The following is a 26849-nucleotide window of genomic DNA, read 5'->3' as shown; positions in this document are numbered from 1 at the left end:
AGTGGGTTAGCACCGTGCAGCACCTAGGAGTGTGGACCCCAGGACCAGACCTCAGTTTGAAGCCCAGCCCTACCACTTACTAAAAATGTGACTTGGGCTAGCTTTACCTCCTAGGGCCACAGTTTCCTCATGATGTTGTATCCAATAAGTTACCACATATAAATCATATCAAACAATGTCTGGCATTTGGTATGCATTTGGTAAATGTTAATATGTTTTTATTATTTTGTTATTTAGTGTTTTTCATTCAAAACATAAAGAGAGGCTTGACATCAGACTTCTAGTTGGCTATTAATGATCAATTCCTATTCTTACGTGTATTTAGTATACTCCCTGGTTCATACATATATGGTAGATAATCTATACCATATAGTACACATAAATGCATATAAACCATGTAATGAATATGGTGTATATGTGCATGCCTGTGCAACAGACATGAAAAACAACATTTTGAGGCAAAATACATAATACAGAAAAATAAAATACAGTAAATTGAAAACACCTTGTCCTTAAGGCCAACTTTTTACGATGGTAAAGAATACATTTTTTCAAAATATTTCCACTTTTTAGCAATTCATAGTTGGAGCTTGGGCTGTCTCAGTTTGTTTAGTGTTTCCTTCAATATATATTCATAATACAGTTTGAATGACCTTGTTAGGAGGCACAGCCTTCTTTAAAACCTGACACAGTACCAGTTCATGTAGTCTGGAGGTTTCTTGATTTCCTGGCCAACATTGTAATGTCAGCCTTATGAGGTAGTCAGTCAACAGCCTGTCAGAAAGTGGGTCAAAAGCCTTATTTCCTTAAGCATAAGTCATCTTCCCAAGGTAGTTAGCTGGCACATATCCTTTTTGCCCTTGAGCTTCAGCTAACCACCATTCTTTATTGCCACTTAGGTCACAGAATCTAAGTATATGGACTCTTTGGTATTCCTGAAGGCTGAGTTCATGGTTACTTCGTGCTTGAAAGGCGTGAACTGCATAGAAAATCTAGACAAAGAAGCAAAAGACATAATTAGAAGCAGAACCTAAAGATGTTAGCAGATGCAATAGAGATTCCCAAGCTTTGAGAAGGAATGCAAGCTTTCTTCTTTTCCCTAAAGGGACATTTCCCAACTCCTGATGGATGTATTTTGCAAAAGTATGGTCCACACAAGAATTGAGTGAAATAGGCATTTTTAGTGTCCTGTTGGGAGGGGTCTAAACTGTGCTAGAAGGCAGTTTGTCAGTTTCTATTAGGCAATTTTTTAATATTAATTTCTTATTCAGTAATAGCTGTTAGAATCTCTCCAACAGAAATGGAAACATTGACACATTTTTGCATAACACTGTTACTGCAATAGCCAGTTGAGTTATAGGGTGAAAAGTGGGGGAGAAGGAAAAATTGCACTGAAGCTTATGCAAGAGAATGAATTCTAGCCCATATATTAAGGAAATCTGTAGTAATTAAAAATAACTAATAACATGGGAAAATAATTATTATAAAATAGTAAGCAAAAAAAACATAAAACCAGATGTACAACGTAAGTCTAATATTGTTAGACTTTTTGGTAGAATTAGAGGTGATTTTTATTTTTACTTATTTGTTTTTTTATTTTCCAAATATATATAATGACAATGTATTAAATTTATAATATTCAAAATATTCTAAGTGACCTAGAAGAATCTAGTAAAACACATTTTAGTCAAAAGAATTTTTCTCGCGAACCAAAGTGTCGCAGGTTCGATCCCCAGTCAGGGCACATACCTGGGTTGCAGACCATGATTCCAAGCAACCGCACATTGATATTTCTCTCTCTCTCTCTCTCTCTTTCTCCCTCCCTTCCCTCTCTAAAAATAAGTAAATAAAATCTTTAAAAAAAAAAGAATTTTTCTCTAACCTCAAAAGAATACTTCATAAATATTAGAAGCATAAGAAGTCCCTAATAAGTATTCAGTCCCTCTTCCACTAAAATCATAAGACTGTTAATAAAAATGTTTAGTTATGGTATAAGATTAACCAATCAACTAATACATTGATTTATTCATTTAGTCAGAATTTATTAGTACTTATTAAGCACCAGATACTATGTTGTGAGAGAACTTGTAACCCAGCTAGGAAAAACAAATGTTTTACAACAAAGGCACACACAAAAACAAAACAAAACAAAAAAACACCCTCCACATGTAGGTGATATATCAACTAATAGTGAGCTGGGTTGTGGAATTAGAAACCTTTTATAGGTCACAAAGTTGATAAAAGGCGTGAATATATCATTCAAGGTACAGAGATGAATACATGCAAACAGTATGCAGGAAAGGCAAGCAGATTAACTTTCTCAAAATTGCGGGTCAATGTAAGACAGGAAATAATGAGAAATAGGTGATTTTGTTGAGCAGGAAAGAGACTGGAACTACAGTTACAATTTAAGTTGTTCTTTAAATCTTCAACTGTTATTTAACTTTTGGTGAAACTCTAAGAGCATTGATTTGTATATCGTCTCAACAACTCCAGCATGAGCTTCACCTCAAGGAGAGGAACCACATTTCAACTTCTCTCCACGGACTACATCCTGGTACACAGTAATGATTCAAATATATGTTGATTTGACTTGAAAGTTAGGCTGAAAGGCTTATATATCATACAAGAACATGTAAGAGGTCATATTGTATCATATAAGACACATGGAAGGCAGATTGTCAGACATGGCTTATTTGGTAATTTAAAAAGTAAAGACAACAAAAAAGGAGGTGCCATAAATTTTTGAGCAATGGAGTAGCAGCAAAAATATCTACCTTTTGTAGTGCTCACAACAATTTACATATCAAATGTGCTTTATCCTCAACAGCCCTGTAAACTGTGACTTGGAGAAGTAGGGACATTCTCTGGATCACAGAGCCAGTGGGTGCTGCTAGGACTGTATCTTCCAACTCCAAATTCTGTGCTTATCTGTTCTCATAATAATTTAGGAACCAAACTCTTGTTCTGGCAAAGATATGCAGAGTGTATTCTTGTGAAACGTGACTGGACTCTCTAATATGTTGTTGTTTCAGTGTTGTTTAGAAAGTGAAGACATTGAATAGATCTACAAGAGCAAAGTGGAGCATTTGATTTGCAAAAGCACTCAGAAATGTAACATACCATCACGATGTGACTTGCGAAAATAATCTGTAAGAGCCTACATTAGCAGTTGCTAGTCATCTTTTGTAATTATTATACATTGTTTTATATATATTTATAATTTTTATATGTATCATGCTCAGAATTTTTAAGCAGTTTGAATCACCTACTAATATATTATTCCTAAACACAGTTGATCAATGAACAATGTGGGGGAGGGGGTGTTACAATACCTACCACCCCCCCAACAGTTGAAATCCACGTATAACTTTTCATTCCCACCAAAACTTTACTAATAGCCTACTGTTGACCAGAAATCTTAACATAAACAGTCATTAACAAATATTTTAGATGTTATATGTATTACATACAGCATTCTTATGATAAACTGAACTAGAGAAAATAAAATGTTAAGAAAATCGTAAGGAAGAGAAAGTACTTCTTCTCTATTTATTAAAAAAATCTGTGTGTAAATGGACATGCACATTTTTAACCAGTATTATTCAAGGGTCAACTGTATTTTGTAGTTCTTTCTTTTTGGCACATATTCTCTTAAGGGAAATATACAAAATCTTCCACCTAGATCTATTTGGTTTGAAATTAGAGCTTATATTTTAAACACTAAATATAGATTCTCATAAAGTTGTAAATTTAAACTACACAATTATAATGTATACTTTCACTACTTTAAATGCTCATGATCCAAAATTAATTTAGGATGAGAAGTTTTCAGTTTTTATATAATATGTTTATATCTCCATTTAACATAAAATAGATACTAAAAATGGAAATATGTCTACTTTTAATGAGACAACAGTTTGTAACATTGCACTATGAGTTAGAAGTTTCAACCTCTTATGGTTTTAAGAGTTAAAAGATTTCTTATTTTTAAATATTTTAATTACTCTAGGATGTATCTTTCTAATTTTCTATGTTAATATGTTTTGGTCCAGATATATTAAAATTTTAGTAAGCCATAATCATCTAATTCTTTTTTCCTTGGCATTTCTTAAAATATATTTTTATTGGTTGCTTCTTTTTAAAGCTCTGGTTCATTTTATGCACAATAGTCTATGAATGCTATCCAGTTCCCCACAGCACCTCCTTTTTTGTATAATACTCTGTATTGTTGCAGTATTGACTCACAGCCAATTCATTACCCCTGTTAGCACCACCGGATATTTCCCCGTTCAGCATTTCTGTATTCTGTTTGCACATTCAATTATTCCTCCCCTAGTGAGCCATGTTACCTGTCTTCCCTGCATCTTATTTTGTTGATTTCATCCCAGTTCTTTGATTAGCAATGAAAAATCATAATATGTTTTAATATACCCTTCCAAAACTAAAAAACCCTATAAACTAGTGTTTACAATATTATACAGAGATCAGGGAGCCAAAATAGTTACATTAAATTTTTGTAAATGTTCATTTTTCTCTCTTACTCTCCAGGAGCAAGCTTTCATATTCTTTAGTTAACAATTATGTATAGTTATTACTCAAGTAATTTTTATTTTAAAAAAACAATTTTAAACAAAGGTAGGCAAAATTAAACAAAGAAATCAACTGCTATTAATACCTTTCCTCCATTCCTTGCTTCCTGCCTTCATTCTTTACTTTGTCTTTTTTCTACCTACCTCCCCAAAATGGTAATAAACATGCAATTAGAGTACACATAATTTTTTCAACCTGCTTTTTCACTTGAAAATATATTTAAAAATCTTTTCATGTCATTAAAGCTTTCTAAAATATCACTTTAATGACTACTCAAATACATTGTGCTCCAGCTTGCTGACTTCTGAAGCACTTTCTAAACAATAACATACTAGACCTAGCATTATTATTATTATAAATAGTTGAAAATATAAAAATGAAGGACCAGACAATGAATTTAGAATTAGCAAAAACAACTAACTTTTAAGAAGTCAAAAATTATGTCCTTAGTATAATTTATGTGGAAAAAGAAAAGTGCACTTAACTTCCCTCTAAAACTGGGTTTTAGTCATTATTAAGTCTGATCCTTTGAGAAGCACCAAAGATTGCATCACAGTAGCCCAACATCCTGCTAGCCACAGGAGTCATCTCAGAGACTGAGGTAGGCAGAATTCAAAGGTGGAACCCAAGGTTACCACTTCCTGTTACACACCTCTGTAATATACAATCCCCATGGTGAATATGACACACATTCCTGTGATCAGGTTACGTCATATGGCAAATGTAAAGGGATTTTGCAGAAGTGCCTAATATGACCCCTAGTAAGTTGACTTTCAATTAGGTAAAGATTATCTGAGTATCCTGACATAATGAGGTGCTTTAAAAGAGAGTCTAGGCCTTCTCTGAAGGGAGAGATTTAAAGCCAGAGAGACTCTCGCCTGCTGGCCCTGAAGAAGCAAACAACCATGCGGCGGACTGCTACAGAGATCGCCACATGCAAGGATCTGAGAGCAGCCTCTAGGTGTTGAATTTTGTCCTTGGCTGATGTCTAGCGGGAAAATAGAGGCCTCCATCCTACTGGCACTGAATTCAGCCAACAACCACAAGCTTGGAAGAGAATCCCAAGTTTCAAAAAGAGCACAGGTGGCCAGTCCAGGTCACAGCTATGTGAGATGTTAAGCAGGGCGCCCAGCTAACTAATCTGTGCTTGGATTGCTGCCCCCCCACACTGGTGAGGCGATGCAAGTATGTTGTTTTAAGCTACTTAGTTCGCGAGCATTTGTTATGCAGCACAGAAAACTAATTCATGTAGTCACTATTTGATGAGCAAAAGGGAGCAGTACATTACAATGGGAAGGCATATTTGTTTGACTGCTATGCTTTTTGATGTAGCATAAAGTAGTTAGAAAAGAAGTTGAGAAGTTAAAAATTAAGTCTTTTACTATAAACCAGTCCTGTCAGACTATGAATATCCATTCGTTCATCCCATTATTCTACAGAACCTCTGAATTATCATTCAAGAGAGCTTCCAAAACACTTAGATAAAGTCCCTGCTTTCTGTGTGGAATGTGCAGGGAGGACTCTGAATGAGTTGGTTCCAAGGCCCCAGTGAGTGACCAGCCCTCCCGCTCACACCTGGCATGGTATCTCATCTAGTAGGTACTCTCTTTCATGAAGAAAAGTTTCCCACTATAGATGCTAAGTTATATTTTTAGCCTACATGTAAGACTCCTGATCCACTATAACTGTCCTAGAATATACTGGAGGCTCCTTACCCAATAACTTTTCTTCTTCCTTGAGTGGAAGAATGGGTAAATAACTTAAGGCTCTAGAGCAGTGATTTCTAACCTAATTTTTAAATAGAGTTTCTCTGGGAAAATCTAGTGAAAGAAAGATACAGACTTCTTTTACCCTAGTTATATTCATGAGCACACTATTTGCAGCATGTTTGAGGAGATTCATGAAATCTCCCAAATCCCATTCATGGACCCTTTTATTTTTTGAGTTCTTTCAGCTTAAAAACAGTTTAGTGTAAAAAATCACAGAGACACTAGATATTAAGTCAGTCAGAACCTGGGTGTTTCCGACTGACTTTTAGGCCCCACAGAGTCCCCTGACTGTCAAGCACAGGCCAAGGCTACCCATCCATCTGTAGTTACTGTCAAGATTCACTACATCCATCAATAAGACTGGATTACAGCTGATAACACCCCTCCCCCTTGCAATTCTGGAGGAGAGCAGAAGTTTGGCTGCCATGGTAGGAAAGGATAGGGAAAGAAATGCCGACCCAAACTGTCAGCCAATTAAGCCAGTACAGGTTTCAGTTGATATTCCTAATAATGTAAAATCCAGAACAAAAGTCTAAATAGCCACACAGAAAATTGCTTTGTAGGGTAACTCAGATGTGTACATTATAACATAGAGTGTATTCTCACTGTTCACAAAGATGATACAATTTGTTCCCACTTTTCAATCACCTTACAGGGACCTCTACAGTGTTTTGTCCGCTTAGACTGTCAGACCAAACTTATGGGAGGTTAACCATGTTCATCCCTCCACACTTTCTAAGAGCCAACAGAATAGAAACATCAATCCTGTGGCAAGGATTAGGGAGGTTGGATAGGCTTTCCCTGTTTCCAAGGGATGAACAGCAGTTGCAAGATGAGGACAATCAAAAATACTGGGCATTTTCATCTACTGGCTGCAATTAAGGGAAATATTCCTATGCAGCCTTTACTTCTCTTCCTTGTACTGGGGTTTCCAACAAGTGTACTCTCTTCAACTTGTATTAACTTTATGGGGCAGACTTTGCCCACACACAGGAGAAACCTGCCATTTGGGCTGGGTTATTTCAACTCAGAGGGAATATAGGGGATCCTATTTGGCCAAGGAGGCAAGCTGTGTATTTTCTAATCCCACTATATTAGTAATAATGCTAATATTTACATTCCTGACATAAGGGTCTATCTTCAATTGGTTCCAAATTGAGAGGAAAAGAAAAGAACAAATAGCGCTTTGTGGAGAGATACCATCAATATACTTTCTGTTTTGAGCAAAAGAAAATTACTTCATTTTTTCCTTTTGGTAATGGAAACTTTTAATGGACAGATTGATAAGATTACTCAAAGCCTTACTTTGCAAGTAGCAGCTGGTAGTAACTAGATGTAGTTTTAGACTACAAATCCCACGCTGAATGAACCTAAGTGAGGTACTTACTCTAAAAAGTAAAGCCAAGTTAGGACTAGAAGTCAACATCAAGCTTGCTTTAGGGTGTCTTGACAAATATGGTCCTCAAATTTCTTTCTAGGTTATAGGGGTAAGGCACAGTCTGCCAGGGCATTTAATCAGGTATATAGATTTCACTGGTTCATGTATTGGGTGGTATTATAATGCGATATTATAGAAACAATGAAGAGACTAAAAGTCTAAAGAAGTAATAGAAAAATTGTGTTTTGAAGGCTCAGGACCAAGACAGGAAAGTGATAAGAACACATAGTAGTTTCTAGAGAAGTTAAGAATTGGTTATGGCTAAGAGAAAATGTTTGCAAATTTTATACATGATAAAGAACTGCAGCCAGAGTATACCAGGAACCCTTGCATCAAATAATAGGAGACAAATGACCCCATTTTAAAATAGACAAATATTTGAAAAGACATTTCACCAAAGAAGATACAGAAATGGCCAATAAGTACAGGGAAGATACTCAACAGCATGAGTCATATAGGGAAATGCAAATTAGATCCACAGTGAGATACCACCGGTTTCCCATTAAGATGGTTATAATAGAAAAGATGGAAAGTAAGGCAACGATATGAAGAAACTGTAATCCACAATCCTCATACATTGCTATTGGGTATGTAAAATCATGCAGCCACTTCGAATAACAATCCATCAGTTTCTTAAAAAGTCAAGCATAAATTTACTATATCAGCAAGCAATTCCACTGCAAGGTATCTACTTGAGAGAAATTAAATTCACACAAGGCCTTGCACACAAATGTTGATAGCAGAGTTATTTATAATAGAAATTACCCAAAATGCTCATCAGCTTATAAATGGATGAACAATATATGCTATCTCCATAGAATAAAACACTATTAGCTAATAAAAGCAACAAAGTACATACACATACTATAGCAGAGATGAATCTCAAAAAAATTATGCTAAGTGAAAGAACCAGATGCAGAATACCACATATTGCATGATCTCATTAATATGAAACATAGAGAAAAGGAAAATCTATGGAGGACAAAAATAGACTGACGACTCCCTGGGGCTGGAAGTGAAAAAGAAGAGTGACTGCGAATGGATGCAGAGGACCTTTAGCGTAAAGGGAGTGTGCTACAGTGGGGTTTGGGTGGCGGTCACACAGCCCTGGGGATACACTGAGAGTTGTTGAAGTGCATACTCAAAATCAGTTAATTTTATGGTATATAAATAAAACATTACATGAACCTGCTTTTTTAAAATAAAGATTTTTTTAAAGTATCAATCATGAATGGGATGGCAATCCATGTGTTGTTGATGAAGACACTGAATAGATAAAATATTTATGGAGAGTAGTATGGCAATGTCTATCAAGATTTTAAATATATACATCCTTTCTTACTCTAATATTTTTAGAAATTTGCCCTACAGACATATTCATATATGTGCACAAAATAGATGAACAAAGGTCTTGCCTAAAATATTGTTTGAAATTTTAAAGATCCCAAATATTCTAAATGTTTGTTACTAGGGTAATAGCTTTATAAATTATGATATATCCACAAAAAGGAATGCTATGCAGATTTGCCTTAAAAATTAAGGTAGATATTTAGGTACTGTTGTCTAAACTACATTTATTAAAAAAACTCAGTGCATGTGTGTTCCCATCCACATATGTGTTTCGTGCGTAGTGCATAAATGTTCCCACTCACATGTGCACCCTCATATGTAGCATGTGTGTACACACTCACATATGTGTCTGCATGTGTCCCCACCTGCATGTTTGTATGTGTAGCACGTGCACACTCCCACTCACATATATGTTTGCATGTGTAATGATGCATGTTCCCACTCACACTTGTGCTTGTATGTGTGATGCATGCATGTTCCCACTCACATATGTGTTTGTGTGAGCACAATGTCTGGAAAGATATGCTTGAATATTGTCTCTGAATCAGAGAATAACTGGGGAGAGAATAAAGACCCTTATTTATAATTCATATATAATCTTTCTACTTTTTAAATTTTTCACAAATAACATGTATTACCCTTGTAAAAAACAAAATTAATAAAAAGCCACTATAGGGAAAAGCAGATTAAAAATAACAATTAGTTGGTCACCAGTTGGGGATTAACAGTTAAATGGATTGAAACTCTCTGGGGTCAAAGGAAGAAAGCCTACATTATAGTTAACATTACTTTGCCAAAGGATCATCCCAATAGCCTTTGCACTGATGCAGTGAGGGAAAAGTAGCTCTTAACATTTCGGTATACAGTATGTAGTATATATTATTATACAAGATTAAAAATGTCCAATTCATAGAAAACAATGGAAATATTGCTCTCAGAAGAATCAGGAACAATTTTCCACACGCTGCTGGCAATCTGTTCAGGCTGAGCTGTTTTCCCCAGTGGGGAGTATGAATAGACCACCTTCACTCTCAGCACATCACAGCAGGATGGTAACGGCCACACTGCTGTTTACTGAGTGTCCACTCTGCGCTGCACACTTTCCCTGCACACATTATCTCTAATCCTCACACCAATCTGCAAACTAGGAATTACTCCCCTCTTTCCTGCATTCGAGGCAACAGTCTCTGAGAATGAACTCCTTGCAAAAAAACTCACACAGACAATAAGTGCTAACAGAGTCAGGTCTTCCTGATGTCAAAGTTGATGCTCTTGTACCAAGTCTTAAAGTACAAGAGAGCCCCATTAGCAAGAACATCTTTCGTGATTTGAACAGCTGAGCATTTTTACCTCAAGGTTGAAATTCTTACCTGTTCATCTACCTCTTGAAAACTGTCGTCAGTGCCGTTTGTCTCAAACTTTCCACCTGTGCCACTGAGAGATGAACTGCTGTCGCTTATGCTACCTTCCGGGGTGCTCGTGACACTGTCCCTCGCTGGCCGCGCAGACACGAAGAGGCTGATGTTATCAAAATCATCATTGAAGGACTTGCTCTCATCACCTTCCTTCTGTACTTTTGCTGGATTGTACGGTTTTAGGAAGGAAGAGTACACATACCCTTTTATAACTGGGCAGGAATAAAAAGAAAGAAGAAACAAGGTCATTTGTGTACACCTCCCAGCATCTGCGTTTAGAGAAGCACACAAAGGTCCTGGGAGAAGCTCCCCCAGAGGAGATGTGGTAGTCCTGTGCACCTCAGGCAGAACACTTACTTCCTGTGTCAACAAGCCACCTGCTAGTACTCCCCAATGGATCTTTCTGCTCCATCACAGCCACCAACTCCCCTTCTAGAAGATCGATGTCATACTCTTGCGTAGCGTTGCACTTGCGCTTAGCTTGGTAGAGTTCCTCTGTACTGTATGTGGATAGAAGCTTGGAGCGGTGAGTGTCAGTTTGATGTGGCACTTCTGGCTGGGAGAAATAAGGAGAAATTTTGGTTTAGATAGATGTATAATAAAACCCTCACTGGGTTGATAAATACTCTGGAAATTTTTAAAATGTTGAAGTCATACATAGATTTGGGATTATTTCAGTGTTGAGGCACAGATCGGGTTATCATTGTAAAGTATTCAGGTGAGTTATACAGTGGAAAAAAATCTCTACTTAGCACATGAGGGCAGTATTGTAGAGAAGAAAGAAAATTCAAAGAAAATAAAAAGGCGGGGGTTCTAATCCCTCTTATATGTTGGACAAATTTTTAGGTTTTTTTGTCACACTCTAGACAGTCCCTTGCATATTAAGCACTTGATAAATAATATTTAATTAAGTAACTCATACACGAGCATGTCTTTTGAGAGGGGAAATAATATCAGTAAACTATACAGAAGTCAGGAGGTCTGACTCCGTCCCAGCTCTGCCACTAAGTGACTCTGAGAAAGTCACTTCATCTCTGGAGCCTGACATTCCTTATTTAGAAAAAAATGAAAGTTTTAAACTATACACTTTTATTCCATAAAATTATATTCATTTATTCAACAAATACATATAGAGTATCTACTTTGTATCAGGCACCATTTTAGTTGCTTGGAATACATTATGTACAAAACAGAGAAATATCTATAACCTTACAGAGTTCACAGAGAGTGTGAAATGGACAAAAAAATTCTGTATAAAATAAGTGTGTAGCCCTGACTGGTGTAGCTCCGTGGATGGAGCACCAGCCTGCAAACCAAAGGGTCACCAGTTCCACTCCCAGCGAGGGCACATGCCTGGGTTGCAGCCCAGGTCCCCAGCGAAGTGTGCATGAGAGGCAACCACACAGAGATGTTTTTCTCCCTCTCTCTCTCCCTCCTTCCCCTCTGTCTAAAAATAATAAATAAAATCTTTTTAAAATTTAAAATAAGTGTGTAAATTATAGGATATTACAATGAGACAAGTGATATGGAAAATAATATATTGTGATTTTAAAAAGGCAAAGAACTGACAGCCATCACTACCATGAATGTTACCACACTCACCGGAATTTGCCCAGGCTTCTTCTTTTCAAAACTAAGTTTCCTCTCAATAAATGTGGCACTGTTATCCTTGACAAAATTTAGATTTTGAACTTCTTCTAGTACTCTATTCTGTATTTCAGAGATGTTTGAAACCAACAGTGGTACCTGTAGGTAGAAATAATATGGCTTTGTTCCCAGGCAACTATTTAACCATTTAGGTACCTAATTTGCAGAGCTGTGAAGGGCAGTTGAGAAAGTACATGATAGCTCCACAGTGAAAAATTAGTCCAATGTTAGAACTTCCAGATAAAAATGGTCTAATTTTCTGCACCCAGAAATCCTATTAAAATGATAGAGATGATTTTTTTCAAAGATTCAAGCCTAATAAAAGGAGAACAGAAAAAGAAAATAGCAATAAATTTCTTTCTAAAGGCTCAGGAATTGATGGCAGTAGTCACCTTCCAGGTACTGGAGTGGGATAGTGTGAAGCAGAAAGAGGGTAAGTTGTTTTAAAACAAATCAGAGAATTTTTTGATGTGCTTTCCACCAAGAGGTGGATGGAATCCATGTCCCTTTCCCTCAGAACTGGGTGGGCCTTTACTCTTGCCTCAACGAGGAGAATGTTGACATGAACAGAACAATGGAAATGATGCTGTCTGACTCTCAAAATTAAGTTCGAAAAGATCACAATATCTATTGGTTTCTCTTGGGACACTCACTCGAGGGAGACTTTCATTACCATAGAAGAAGTCTAGTTGCGTTATGTCAGGATATCAAAAGCCCATGTTGAGATATCAGAGAGGAGAGGAGAGAAGGAGAGAGGGGGGTGTATGGAGCCCTACTGTTCCAGTTCCCAGCTGTTTGACTCCCATCCTCATCCCATCCTCAGCCTGTAAAGGCCTGAGGGCATCTTTGCAATGACTCGAGCCCCATCTGTCATTTGACTGCAACCTCATGAGCAATATTGAGAATGATGATCTGAGCCCAAGGGCCCCCCAGAACCATGAGAGGCAATGATAATAAATGACTACTGGTTGTTTCCTACCATCACATTTGGCAAAATTAGTTTTGTAGTTAGAGACAATTGGAGCTGTTACGAAGCAACTGGATCCCCAGATTCTTTCACATTTCAGTGGAGCTTGGTGATTGCCTCTTCCCTCCCCCGCCCTCCAACCCCGAATAGCAGGCTGGTAATACTCGGCAACACACCTATGCAGTAGACAGGTATAAAGCTGTAAAAGGGGTGATGCAGTCCTGTGTATGGACATGGACGCCTCCTCAGGATATTAAAAAGCAATTTGCTAGTTTTATGTAGGAAGTAACAGTATGTATCAGAATGTACTTTTAATGTCACACAGGAGTGCTTGCTTCAGCGGCACATACACTAAAATTGGAATGGTATAGAGAAGGTTAGCATGGCCCCTGTGCAAGGATGACATGCAAATTCATGAAGTGTTCCATATTTTTTTAACATTTAAGCCTTTAATCCATTTTAAATGTATTCTTGTGTGTGGCATAAGAAGGTGGTCTAATTTCATTTTTTTTGCATGTATCTGTTCAATTTTCCCAACACCATTCATTGAATAAACTATCTTTAGCCCATTAAAAGTAAATTTAAAAAATGTCATACAGGAGCCGCAGGTGGGTGAAAATAAATGAATAATCACGGGGGTGGGAGCAGAAGGCGGGATGGCTGGGAGACACGAGCGGGTGCTTATATATTTTTACATAGTTTTGCCTTTTGAACCGTGTAAACGTAGCATCTTTTGATTCAATATAATTTAATTCAAAGGAAAAGTTGAAAGTTAGATACACAATAAAAAATAGAGACAATTTTTCCAAATGTCCATTAAATATCTAGCCAGCTGAATGAGAACCAATACACTTGACATGAAAGACCAAGAAAGCAAACTGATATTTTAAAGTTGACCTTAGGTTGTAAATATCTTTCTCCCTCTTCAGAAAATAATTATAAAACCAGATCTTAATGCAGGGATTTTCAGGCAGTGTACCACGGCACACTGGTGTGCTGCAAAGAATGTTTAAAACAGGCAACACCTGACTGTTTAGTCAGGGGCACTGACCTGTTTTCCCTTAGATTGTCAAATAAAGAAATGACAACAGCCAACACACAACAATGACCATCAGTATAAATGAATCAAAATTATACTAATTTTTTTCAGATCAGCAAAAAAAATATGTATTTTGTGTGTGTGCTGCAGAATTTTATAGTAATTAAGTTTATGTGTGCCATGAGATGAAGAAGGGTGAACACTGTCATCCTAATGGAAGGCTACCTGAGATGTGTGCATGTATTCGCGCACACACAGGTCCGGGCTTCTCTTCTTTGGAGGAAAGCAAAAGCAAATGAGGACTGGTTTGACAATCACCCTACCACTGTCATTACGCTGCGATGGCCTCCTTTTTGGGTCCACATCTTAATCATGGTTAACACTGGAAAACTATTGAATGAGAAAAGAATGCAAAATACAAATCGAGAAGCTGACACACAGCATCAGGCAGGTGGAGCGAAATTGGTTTCATCAGCGAAAGGAGCAAAGCACAAAGTGGGTTGGCGTTTGAAGAGGAATCTCTCAAGCAAACTGCAAGTGCGGAAGTTATGGCAAACCTGAGTAAGGAAACTCTTTTAGCTTCCTAAATAGAGAAAAGAAGCAGAAGGCTATCTGGCTTCAATTAAACTGAAAACCACACAGGCACGGACACGCACCGTGCTCACGCAGGCTATCAGCACGGCTGATTTGCACGCGTGCGGTTTCTAATAGACGCCACAGACTCAGGTGGCTGGGTTCTGGCGCTGCGCTTACCGGCACCACGGTGGAATAAAGCCTCTGTACCACCAGCGCCAGGTCCCTGAGGAGGGTGATGAAACTGCACAGACTGTTCCACAGGATCTTCCGCGCGGCCTGGTTGAACACCTGGAGCTCTTCCACAAGCTGGGCGTTGAGGGCCTCATACTCCTTCTTGGCCAAGTCCGATTCGTCTCCTGCTGCCCCCTGCAGGTAGCTGTTGTAGTCCAGCAGTTTGTCATAGCGTTTCTGGATGAGCTTGTGAGGCCCTGGGAACAGGGACAGCAGGGCTGCCAGGGGCGTCAGCACGAGCTTCTGTAAATGAGCTGCCTGCCAAAGGAGGAAACAGCCTGTCACAGAAGATCCCCCGGGTTATCAGTGGGCTCACTCCTCCCGGCAGGAGCACAGATTAGCCACGTCTAGCTAATCTGTTCAAGGACTTCAAACAGAGGTGTAGACTCTAACACTGAATCTGAAGGGTGAGAAGGAAAAAGAATATAAAAGTTGAAGACTGCACACCCCAAATATGCTCCACCTTTTTCTCTATAGCTGCTGTTTTTTCATTGGGATCGTCTCCTTCCACACTTTCCCCTTTCCCTTCTTTCTCATCCCAGAGCCAACAAAGGAGTTGGGAGGGGGTACTGGGGGGAGGAGGTGATCTCTACCCTTTGGCTGCCAAGACCGTAGCCCCTGGCCAGAGCATCTAGATTAGATGCATTGATTAGATGCATTAGAGCATCTACCTGATAGGCCAAGGTTGCAGTCAGGTCAGGGCACATTCAAGAATCAACCAATAAATACATAAAGAAGTGGAATGCATAAACAAATTGAGGGTTTTCTCCCTCCCTTTCTCTCTAAAATCAATTAAAAAAAAACTGCATAGATAATTCACCATATTGCTTTTGCTGGCAACAAAAGGAAGATAGTCCTAGAAGAGACTGTCTTCTATTCCTTTCACATCTGCCCCAATTTTGTGGCTACCCTGGTTTGGTAGTGGAATTGTATCCCTTTTACAGATAGTACCTCCTTGTTACAGGTATTTTGCTCCTGTGACCAGAGTATTGCTTCCTCTTTAAATACAGTGAAGAATTAAGCTGATGCTGATTCTGTCTCCTAAAGTGTTTCATTTTTAGGTCTGAGTCATTAAAAATGAATTTAATATTAATGCCCAACCCCATGCCAGAAACTGAGCACCTGATATTTAATTTTCTCTACAGAGAAAATTAAATTCTCCCCTTCTCCCCTTCTAATTCTCCCTTTCTCCCCTTCTAACTCTGAAGGGCACTTGCATCCTGTTTGCTGACCACCCAGCTTTACCCTTTGTGATACGTGCTTGGGTTTTGTGACTATGTTACGGCAGTTTGGAAGCAAGTTTCCTTCTGTGCCCCAAAAGATGTCCTAGGGTATCAGATCCGAGCAGCAGCTGCTATTAACAAACTTAAATGGTCTCTGGGAACTTTGAACTCATGGGAAATCTAGAAGAGAAGAGAAACCAGTCTCTTATTGGTGCTAGCAATAGCCAACCCAGATTAAATTTGATGTCTAATTTATAAAGTAATCTACATATACTTGCAGACTGCTAAATGAGTCCTTTGACTGAGTAAAGAATCCGTTTACTCTTCTGGGGTAAACTGCTGTGTTTGCGACATGACTGGACTCTATGGGCAGTCTAGTTACATTATTACATTGTAATTACATGCGTGTCCTGTGAGCTATAGACACGAACCAATTCACCTGCGCACAGGAGTCATAGTTGGAATAAATAAGAATCTATTTTATTTTAATATTTTCCCCATACAAAATGTGCAGAAAAGCATGTTTCATGGTTAGATAAAAACTGCTGTGCCTTCAGATAGATGTTTGATTTTTAAGTAGAGTTTAAATATACATTATCTGCAAAAAGTTACTTTTATGTTGAATTTTTCTGATAATCATTTAAAGTTATCCTAATTTATCATCTTGTTGTTTTATGAAAGATAAGAAAGGACACCTTGTCTCTTTCTTCTGTCAGATTCTGGAGCATTCTTAATGAGAGAGAAGCTATAAACCATGTTTTTACATGGCGCTCAATAAATACTCATTGACTTAGTTAATGAATTAGAATTAAAATAAAGAGCAAACCCTTATGAACTTTTCCAAAACGTGCTGTCTGTAATTAAGCCCAGAAAATGTGTAAGAACTGGCCACACTATTTCCATTTAATATGTGTCATAAAACTCCTCTCCCTCCCTCCATCTCTCATTCATCTAATCTATCATGTTAGTTCAGATGTAATCTGAACTTTCTGTTTCCCGTGCCAGGAAAGCAAGATGCTTCTCAGTGCCTTTCTACAATTGTGGAGGCTATCATTTCCTAGGACTCGGAAATATGTGGGGCTATTCAGTGGATGTCACGACCTGAGACGGAGGGACTTTACTGAGATTTAGAGCCTGCCATGCCAGGAAGCTGAACAGCCTTCAACACAGGGCCACTCAATGAAGATTTGTCTGACCCAAAATGCCAGTAATGCCGACACAAAAATGCCACTTTCCAGGACCTTCCAGATGATGAAGGAGACCATTATATATTTTTATATAATATACTTGAATTGCGCTTATGAAATAACAATACCTCTGGAGCACAAGATGCTAAATTAAAATAAGTATTAGTCAGACTAGCTTACCTCACAAACATTTTCTTGGCTCAAGTATGTTTTCATGATTCCCAAACTATGTTTTATGATTCTGTGTATGTTACAGAACTCTTAGAAAACAAGTATTTACCACAGAACAGGAGAAATAATATATGACTCTTATGTGAACATGTTTTCTCAATAAAAAGGCTTTACTTGTAGCCTACAGTATGTTAATAAAAGTCACACCTTTGGAGAGGGTATTCATGCCTCCTGCAAGGACTCCGGGATTTTCCAGAGACTCCTTTAAGACAAGTCACAACTTTCTAAGTTAGTAAGTCCTCGCTCTATCACATGCAGACTTCAGTAAATGTTGACATTAGTGGTACAGACACAACCCCCTAGAAACACAATCTGGGGCCCTCTTAAATTTTTATTACAGTGAAATCTTCACTAGTCCACTTGAAAATATTTAATGATAAAATCTCCTGTTTTAAATGCACCAAATTTTACATTAGTATTTGCTTTAGTGCATGTTTTATTTCTAACTTCAGAAAAGTGAATGAAAAGCAGTTTTTCCTTTAAACCTATTATTTAATTTGCATTTCTCTATGAAGATAAATGACTCACAAAGTCATCGCAGGGATTTGAGGCATGACTCGGGGCCTCCGAGTGGGCTCTCTCCTCCTCATCCTTGATGCAGGAAATCTCCTGGAGCTCCTTTACACTCTGCAGAGGTGAGCCCACAGCCTCCTGAAACCCAAAAACAAAGTCACACAAAGGGCAAGTTCTGAAGTCAGTACAAGTTCACATATCCCAGACAGACACTTCATCATCAGAGCTCTCCATTCCCACTGAGAGGTGTGAAGAAGAAAAAAAAAAAGAAAGGGAAAAAATTCATGAATACCCCGTATAGTCGGGTTACTTGTTACAATCTATTCTTCACTTTCCCCCATGTCTCATACTGTTCTGGATGGCACTCTCTTTTATTGAATTCCCTGCTTGGCTATTCTTCAGCATTCAATTCTTAGAGATCCCTCATTTTCAAAAAAATCACTCCTCTTTGATTTATGTCTTCAGTTTTCCTTAGTGCATGTAATGATCTTTTTAAGAGAAGATGCTCACATTTTTGTTGAAACAGTCAGTGGAAATATAAGACTTTCCTGTAAATGTTCCCAAGAGGCATTTTCTCCTTAAAATGTGTAACTCCTTAAAATGTGCCCTACTGTCCTCTGAGTAAAATGTGTACCAAGAGCAGGGTTCCCACTGTCCTCTGGCTGTTAAAGATAAGTATGGGTTTTCTTTTCACAGAAGGCAGTGCTTTAGGAAGAGATTAGTAAACCTAATTGTAAAATCAAGCTTTGCATCAGTTAATAAATAAGAAAAGAATGTGGCTTTTCGGTTACATAGCATAGAACCTTTTCACCAAATGATTGTGTGCCTGTCAATCCTCTTTGGCTGTGATAATTTATCTAAGTATGCAAAGATTGGATTCCAAAAACAGATATCAAACAGAAAAACTGGAAAATGGGATGGGAATCAATTATTAACTGGCCTACATGCAATTCTGCTCACCATCTACGTTGCATAGTTATGACAATTGTCGGGATGTTGTTTCTTCTATGAGATCCATTAGAACAAACTCCAGTCTGGTATGCCTAATGAATAGAAGTATACTGCACTCCAATTGCTTTGTTTAAGTCTGCTTCTCAACAAGGGCAGCAAAACCTTGTAGTGGACTGGAAAGTTGTGGGGTATTTTTGTCATTTACTATGGTTGTGTGGGAGCATTTGCATATTTTAATTTGCATCATTTTGTTAGAATTTATTTTCATTTATATTGGTTTTCTTTTATGTATGCCTACCTACCTAAGGTTGAATTATCTATTAATTTCTTTCAGAGCTGTAAAGGGGGCATTAAAAAGTGCTGGTTGTAAAACACACAGAGGTCCTCAGAACCATGATCACATGCCTTTTGGGGGGTCAGCTGCTGGGGAGCATACAGCTAAATCTGAGACCCAGACATGGGCTTTGTGGGTTTTTGAAAAGGCCTGTATGTTATGCACTTTTTACTTTAGAATTTCTAATTTTATTTTATGTCCCTCTTTGATTATCTTCTTTCTTTCAGTTCTACTCTTAAATCTGCGAGTATGTGTTTTGGGTACTGGGAAGAGATATCCTAGAATAGTCAGATGAAATAAACAAAGGAAATTTCTGCCTTGTCTGCAATTTGCATTACTGAGCTCATCTCCAGGAAAACATGCTGATGACCCATGCCTATCACATGACAGCAAACGCCTGACAGCCGGGTGATTGGGGCTGGGGAAGGGCTGAGCAGATAAGGGAACAAAGGACAAAATCTGAGTCTTTATATTGGCTTTCCTCACCAGCAGCTGGCAGTCCCTCACATTTGATGCAGTAGGCGTCATCATGTAATGAATGAACAGTCACATTTGCTCTTCGTGGTAATCATGGACTTCAGTACCTAATAGTAGAAACACTGAAGACAGCCGTGTTTCCCCTACCTGTATGTGTTGAAGACAGAACGACACGTTCTTCACACAGTGCCTCACGGTCTTTTCTAAAGATCTAAAGAGCTTTTCTTCTCTATTAAAGGTGTTGTCTTTCACCTAAAACATAGATGAAATTATGTATTTTTATGACTCAAGTGAATCTGATAGTTAAAGAAGAATATCTCAGATCGTATTGGCCCAGCACATCACCAACACTCTCCCTGTTAAGATGAAAGAAAACCTTTTACAATCAGGAGACTCCCCATGTGCCAGCACACGGCACGGCTGATGGGCAGCAAAAGCATGGGGCACAGCTCCCCTTGCTGTTCGGTTCTCACAGAGCTTCGCCTGTGTCCCAGGAGCGGTGGGACGTGAAACTTTTCTCTGCTGATTTCAAAGGCGTGTATGATGTATGTACCCTTAAGTTATGTTACATTTGTGGGCTTATAAAATAATGAGTAAAAGTAAAGTGGAAATTAAAATAAAAGTTTGATCTATTGACTGGAATTTCTAGTTTTGCTGCTGTGACTCATTCCAATTGACTCCACAGTGGTTATTTAGAAAATTTTCTCAGGTTCCAGGCAAAAGAAATGTGATCATTCTTTAGGAACTCCAATTTGAAAGATTATAATCTTAGCAAAATGAGCCCTCTGTTAAGAAAACTCCACAGTCCAGACAGTGATCACGTGTATTCAGTTATTTTTTTCTGTTATCTCACATGTTAAGCATTCAGAAAAATATGGTTCTTATGTGCTGTGGCAGTTTCTGGGCATACACGCTATGGCTCAATGGTGAGAAGGGTTTCTTGGTGATTGAAACAGCTGTGCCAAGGTCAGAAACAGGCCCCTGCAGGCAGAATCTGCGTGTACACACAAACGTTTCGTGAAGTATGGTGGGTTTTCTGCAGTTTGGTGCTGGGTGCTAACCGTAGCTGTCTTCGGCTCACACATTTGTTAGTTTAAGACAGTTGACCTTAGAGCTGACTGCATAGAAAATGGTGACATTTTTATTTTTAAACCCCTTAATATTGTTTATCTAACATTCTTGTTTAAATGGGCAGCATAGTTCTTCATAATCCACACAAAATTTGAACGCTTTGCTTGAGGATGTCGATGCTCTAACTCAATTTTACGTATATAACAATAGGCTAAGGTAGGTTTTTTTATCATGCAGTTTTCAAAAATTCATCACCAGCTATTTTGTTTAGTATGTCTTGGCTGGGACCCAGATGATTTCTAAAGTAAGAGACTCAAGGAACACACTATGAGAAATATAGCTCATTTCTACTTCTCTGGAGTCAAGCCATGCTGCTTCATTTTGCTAGAATATGCTGCTGTCCCTTTTCTGCCTTGAAAAATTCTGTTTATTTTTTAAGAACTTGCTCAACTGTCACCCCCTCTGTGAATCCTCCCTATCATTCCTCGTTTTCACTGTAGAAAATGGATGACTCCCTCCTACGTGCTTTGACAAAATTAGTTTGTTATTTAAGCTACTCTCTCCACTAGTGGATTGCAAGCATTTGCGATTAAGCATTTTAATCTTAATTATAATAACTAACATTGATTAAACACTATGTTCCAGACACTCTGCTAAATTCTGTCTTCTTTTTTCTCATTTGAATTCTGATACAACCCCATGGAATAGGTGCCTTGATGAATCCAATTTTGGAGATCAAGAAACAGGTGTCAGGAGGTAGCAGAGATTGTTAATGTTTCCCCTGTCATCCATTTGCTGGTGGAACCTGCACCTCTAGTTTAAGGTAGACACACAGTGGCCCTGCCAGTCACCACCCTTTCCAGGTTCCCCGGCAGCTGGCTCTGTCCTGGACACTGGGTTTCGGTAAGTAAGATGTAAGCAAAAGTGATGTATTCCATTTTTGAATCTTGGCCTGATAACACCATCCTTGGGACTTGAGTGAAGACCTGGCAGTAACCCAGCTTCAACCAGGAAGATGAAGACAGTATGTTTAGGAAACAGCAAAGCACAAAACTGGGGAGAGCTGGGTTTCTGAAGCATGGCGTGAGGAAGAGCCCATCTGGACTCACATCTCACGACTATGATAAGAGAGAGAGAAGTAAACGATGAGCTGTGTCAAGCTTATGCCCTGGAGTCTCTTGGTGACAGAAGCTTGCCCTTTCTTCTAACTAATACAGGAAGTTCAAGAAACTTGCCCCTGTTAATAGGCAGGACCAGGATTCAAGGCCAACTGGTCTGAATTTAGAACCTCTTTGTATTCCCAGTCTCTAGACAGCGTCTGGCACCTGAGAGTCCAATACATGTGTGATGAATTGAACAGAGTCTTCCTCTTGGGTAACAGTTTTATCCGAACTTCACCAAATATTTCCCTTGAGCTGCTGACAAGTGCAAAACTGACTGATTTGGGATTTATCTCTTCTACAGTCCAGCCAATGCAGCTGATTTTCTGATTACCAGTGAGATGCTTCATTGCTGACAGGGCATCCTCTGAAAAGATTAGGGGGGAAATCTAATTAATATCCCTCCAGACCATTTTAACTATAATTCACTTTCAGTCCACAGTTGAAAAATATCAGGAGCTGATGATAAATATGTTAAGGAATGTAACATCTTTCACAAAAGCCTGCCCAGAATTAAGATCAGTCTACTGTTTCACAGTAGAATTGTCTCAAATCAGAAGCAACATTTTAAAGAGTAGGGGAGAATTGTTTGCACACATTTCCACATGCCTCTGGAAGCCATGGTCTCTTCTCACATGAATTCCCAGTTCAGATTTATCACTGCTGCCTTTAGTTGAAACATCTTGATTTTCCTTTCCCTGACCTATGACCACACACTGTAAGTGTCCCAAACATCCCACATTGTAGCTCCACATTGAGGGGAGAGGCCTGGAGTTACCTCCTTTATGCAGTGGGCCCACTGAGTCCCTGGAAGACCAGAAAGAAGTAAGCAAAAGAATAATAAGAAGCATGTGTTCCAAGAAAGCCCATGTGGATATGGTGTGGGAAAGTCACTGTGGCCAGAGAGAAAACAGCAACAAGGCTCAGACAAAGTGTGTTACACTCATGACTCCTAGACAGGGGCATCACCACGTGTTGTGCAGGGCCCCAGAGGGGCCACTAGGTCTTGGTCAAGTGTCAAGACGGAGCAAGGACAAAGTCAAAGCCAGAGTCTTTATTGGGGCAGGGTGAGCAGTTCAGGGCTAACCAGTCTGAATAATTCTGGGTTTGGGGACAGCCGGTGGTCTCTGAGTGCTTGTTAGCTGACCCTGGCCTTTAGGGCAGAGGAACACTGGTGTGTGGATTCTGTGAGGAGGTGGTTGGAACTCTAGATTCTGGATCAGCTGGTTTGCACATGAAAGAAGTGATCCCAGCTGAGCCCGTGGCCATCTCTAAGAACAGGCTAGTCATGGGCTGAGCTGTCTCCTTAGTCAGCAGGCCTTTTAAAGATGTCAAAAAAACAATAATAAAACACAAAAAGTAAAAGATCTGATTCATACACCATGCATAAAGGAGTTTATATCCACGTGAGAGGTAAGGAGTCTGCACATTAAAAGGTAAATAATAATACAAGGCAATGATATAAAATAATAGCAGTGACAATGACAACAATGATGACAATGATGAAGATGATGATACTAGTATATATTTTGAGTGCTTACCCACCTGTGTTGGGTACATTCTTTATATGTATCACTGCATTTAATCCTCACAACCACGCCATGTGTAGGTCCTGGTATAGTTCCCCAGTTTACTGAAGATTATACTGAATTTAATTCATGTCCCCAAAGACAAATATTAAGTGACTGAGGTGAGATTCAAACCCAGATCTGGACAATTTCCAAGATTTTGTTCTTAATATCTTCCTGGAAATAGTGGCAAATATTAAAGTGCCACAGCTGGGATACACTCAGGAAGTTCGTTAGGCACCTAGAGGAGGAAGAGACCACTTCGAGCTCAGTGGCCAGAGAGCTGCAAAGACAATGGGAAAAGCAGAAAGGAGAACAGAGCAGCACAGAGTGAGGCAGATGTTGCCTCTAGTTCAGATTAAGAACCTCCATTGGAGAAGTTAACATAATAAAGGATGAAATAAGTACCACTGTATTCTGCCATGTACTTTTTTGCCCAAATTTTTGAGGGAAAAATAAGGATGTGCATTATACACAATGTAATGATCACATACCATTGGTGTAATAATTGGCATAATAATCCCACACATAATGTGCATTAACCATGTGTGTGCATTATACATGGTAAAATATAGTATATAGGATCTAAAGAACCTTCTTGACCACATTTCGTTAGAAGCCCACTGTATTACCACCAGGCCAGGAATTTCCTACCTTGTGATTCTTAAAGTATGTCCAACTGGTCGCACACTTCAGGGTTATTTAGCTTCAAAATCTTTGGTGTCTTCATAAAAATACAGACTTCTAGATTCTACCCTTGAACCAGATGGAGCCCCTGAATCTTCTAGCATGCTCCTCAGCTAATTATTATGCACATTAAAGTTTGAGAGCCTTTGCTAACCCACCTGTTATATATTAGGAGTTGGGGTGAATGTGGTTCAAGTTAGGATAAACATCTTATGCAAAATAATTGCCCAGTAATATAATGTATATCTGGGGGTGGGAAGGGGTAGATGTAGTGGAGAAGGGGTAGGAAAAAATCACAATAATGTGTTCACCTAAACACTTTTTACTGCAGGTGAAAGAAAGATAAGATGAACATTAAGGGAAACTTAAAGGAAAGGGAGATTTTTCCAAAGCAGGAATAAAAGGTGAAAAATTTATTCAATCTGATGTTTGCCAATGACACATTGGAAAAGGGGTTGATTTCCAAAATATATGAAGAACTCATCTGACTCAACACCAGGAAGACAAATAATCCAATTAAAAAATAGGGAAAGGACTAGAATAAACACTTCTCCAAGGAGGACATACAGATGTCCCATGGACACATGAAAAGATGCTCAGCATCACTAGCCATCAGAGAGATGCAAATTAAAGCCACAATGAGATAGCACCATACATTTGTTAGAATGGCCATCATAAACAAATCAACAAACAACAAGCCCTGGTGAGGATGTGGAAAGAAAAAGAACCCTAGTGCACTGTTGGTGGGAATGCAGACTGGTGCAGCCACTGTGGAAGACAGCATGGAACTTCCTCAAAAAACTAAAAGTGGAACTGCCTTTTGACCCAGTGATTCCACTGCTGGGATCATACCCTAAGAACCCCAAAACACCAATTCAAAAGAACTTATGCACCCCTACGTTCATAGCAGTGCTATTTACAATAGGCAAATGCTGGAAACAGCCTAACTGCCCACTGGTAGATGAATGGATCAAAAAACTGTGGTACATTTACACAATGGAATACTATGTAGCAAAAAGAGGACGGAATTTTTACTTTTTGCAATAGCATAGATGGAACTGGAGAGCATTATGCTAAGTGAGATAAGCCAGGTGGTGAGGGACAAATACCATATGATCTCACTTATAAGAGGAATGTAATGAATAAAATAAATTAACAAGCAAAATAGAACCAGACACATGGAAATAAAGAACAAATTGATAGTGATCAGAGGGGAGGGGAGAGGGGAATAACGGTGGAAAGAAGGGGAAGGGACTAATCGAAGAACATCTATGAATGACCCATGGACATGGACAACAGGGTGGGGACTGACTGTGGGAGTGGGGCGTTAGGTGGGGTGCAGGAGGGCAAAGGGGGAAAATCGGGACAACTGTACAGAATAACAATACATTTTTTAAAACTCTACACATTTACTAAAAACCATTGAATTGTTCTTATAAGGGTGTGTTTTACAGTATGTTAATTAAAACTCAATACAGCTGTTGAAAATGAAAACAAAGAAAAAGCAGAAGTAAAACAGGGATGAAAGGAGGGCATTGCTCTGGGTGAGATTGTGTGCGGGTCGGCAGTGAGTGTCAGGATTCCGGGGACATCCTTTCTTGAGTCCCTTCCTATGTCCATCTCTCTCTTTGCCTGAAGTACAACAGCTGAGATAGTGTCAAACCCATCTCACTTTATTTTCTTCAAAAGTGCGGGGAGAGAGAGAAACAGCATAAGAGCATTGGGCAATTACCTTGATTCTCAGTGTTCTAGAAACAGCTGTGTAATGGCAAGACAAAACCTAACAAAATATCGGTGTTCATGTTCCCCGGGAAAATTTATGTGGCCCAAAAGAAAATTACCTGTGATTCTCCTCTGGTCAGAATCTTTAGATAATTTGTCATTCTCTTTGATTTCTTGCTAATTGAATGAATATTTAGCTTAGACAATTTATCTTTAAACGTTTCATCCTCATCATTCTTCTTGTATTTTAGAACTGAAACAAAAGAATGCAATGATATATCTGGACATGTGCAGCATAGAAAGTGTGCTTCATCCAAAGTATACAGGATTAGCATTTACATTTAATGTAAAATGCGCATGATTTTGGCTCTCTGCAGCAAATGCAACATGCTCCAGCCCCACTGCCCAGTCCTGACTCCAGCCACCCACCCCAGCCTCCTTCAGACACTCTGCTGTCCAAGGCTGTGAGCTCCTCAAAGCCCAAGGTTCACTTATCTCCCATGATAAAGAAATCCCAGATACTAAATAAAACCTCTTCCTCTCTTCTTGGATATTTGCCATCTGCAGTCTCTAGAATGAAGCATTGGGACCTAACTCATGAAAGGACATCCAGCCTAAGGAGACTGCCAATCCTAGAGTGGCTTCCCATTAGCAAGGAGAGTTGGGGTAAACTGAGTCACCCTCTGAGCTTTACTTTTTT

At 38.8% G+C, this 26849-nt stretch overlaps 1 protein-coding gene and 1 non-coding gene across 3 annotated transcripts in view; one reads left to right on the top strand and one right to left on the bottom strand.

Moving 5' to 3' along the window:
• Window positions 1-270: 270 nt before the first annotated feature.
• Window positions 271-26849, bottom strand: part of ARHGEF38 (Rho guanine nucleotide exchange factor 38) — a 130835-nt gene continuing 104256 nt past the window's right edge. For both annotated transcript variants that reach the window (XM_045820334.1, XM_045820335.1), the window contains 8 exons: window positions 26269-26402; window positions 20089-20193; window positions 18195-18317; window positions 14972-15283; window positions 12168-12311; window positions 10923-11121; window positions 10521-10777; window positions 271-992 (listed from right to left, as the gene is read on the bottom strand). In XM_045820334.1, the coding sequence (XP_045676290.1) occupies window positions 807-992; window positions 10521-10777; window positions 10923-11121; window positions 12168-12311; window positions 14972-15283; window positions 18195-18317; window positions 20089-20193; window positions 26269-26402 (1460 nt within the window). In that variant the 3' untranslated portion in view covers window positions 271-806. The remainder of the gene's footprint in view (window positions 993-10520; window positions 10778-10922; window positions 11122-12167; window positions 12312-14971; window positions 15284-18194; window positions 18318-20088; window positions 20194-26268; window positions 26403-26849) is intronic.
• Window positions 13507-13613, top strand: LOC123806998. Its single transcript, XR_006783570.1, has one exon. It is a non-coding gene; the product is annotated as a U6 spliceosomal RNA (small nuclear RNA).

This window comes from Phyllostomus hastatus, unplaced genomic scaffold, assembly GCF_019186645.2.
Source record: "Phyllostomus hastatus isolate PE091 unplaced genomic scaffold, TTU_PhHast_1.1 phas_scaffold_39, whole genome shotgun sequence".
Taxonomy (NCBI): Eukaryota; Metazoa; Chordata; class Mammalia; order Chiroptera; family Phyllostomidae; genus Phyllostomus; species Phyllostomus hastatus.
The sequence above is the reverse complement of the archived record's forward strand: the minus strand, read 5'-3'. Positions and strand labels throughout refer to the sequence as shown.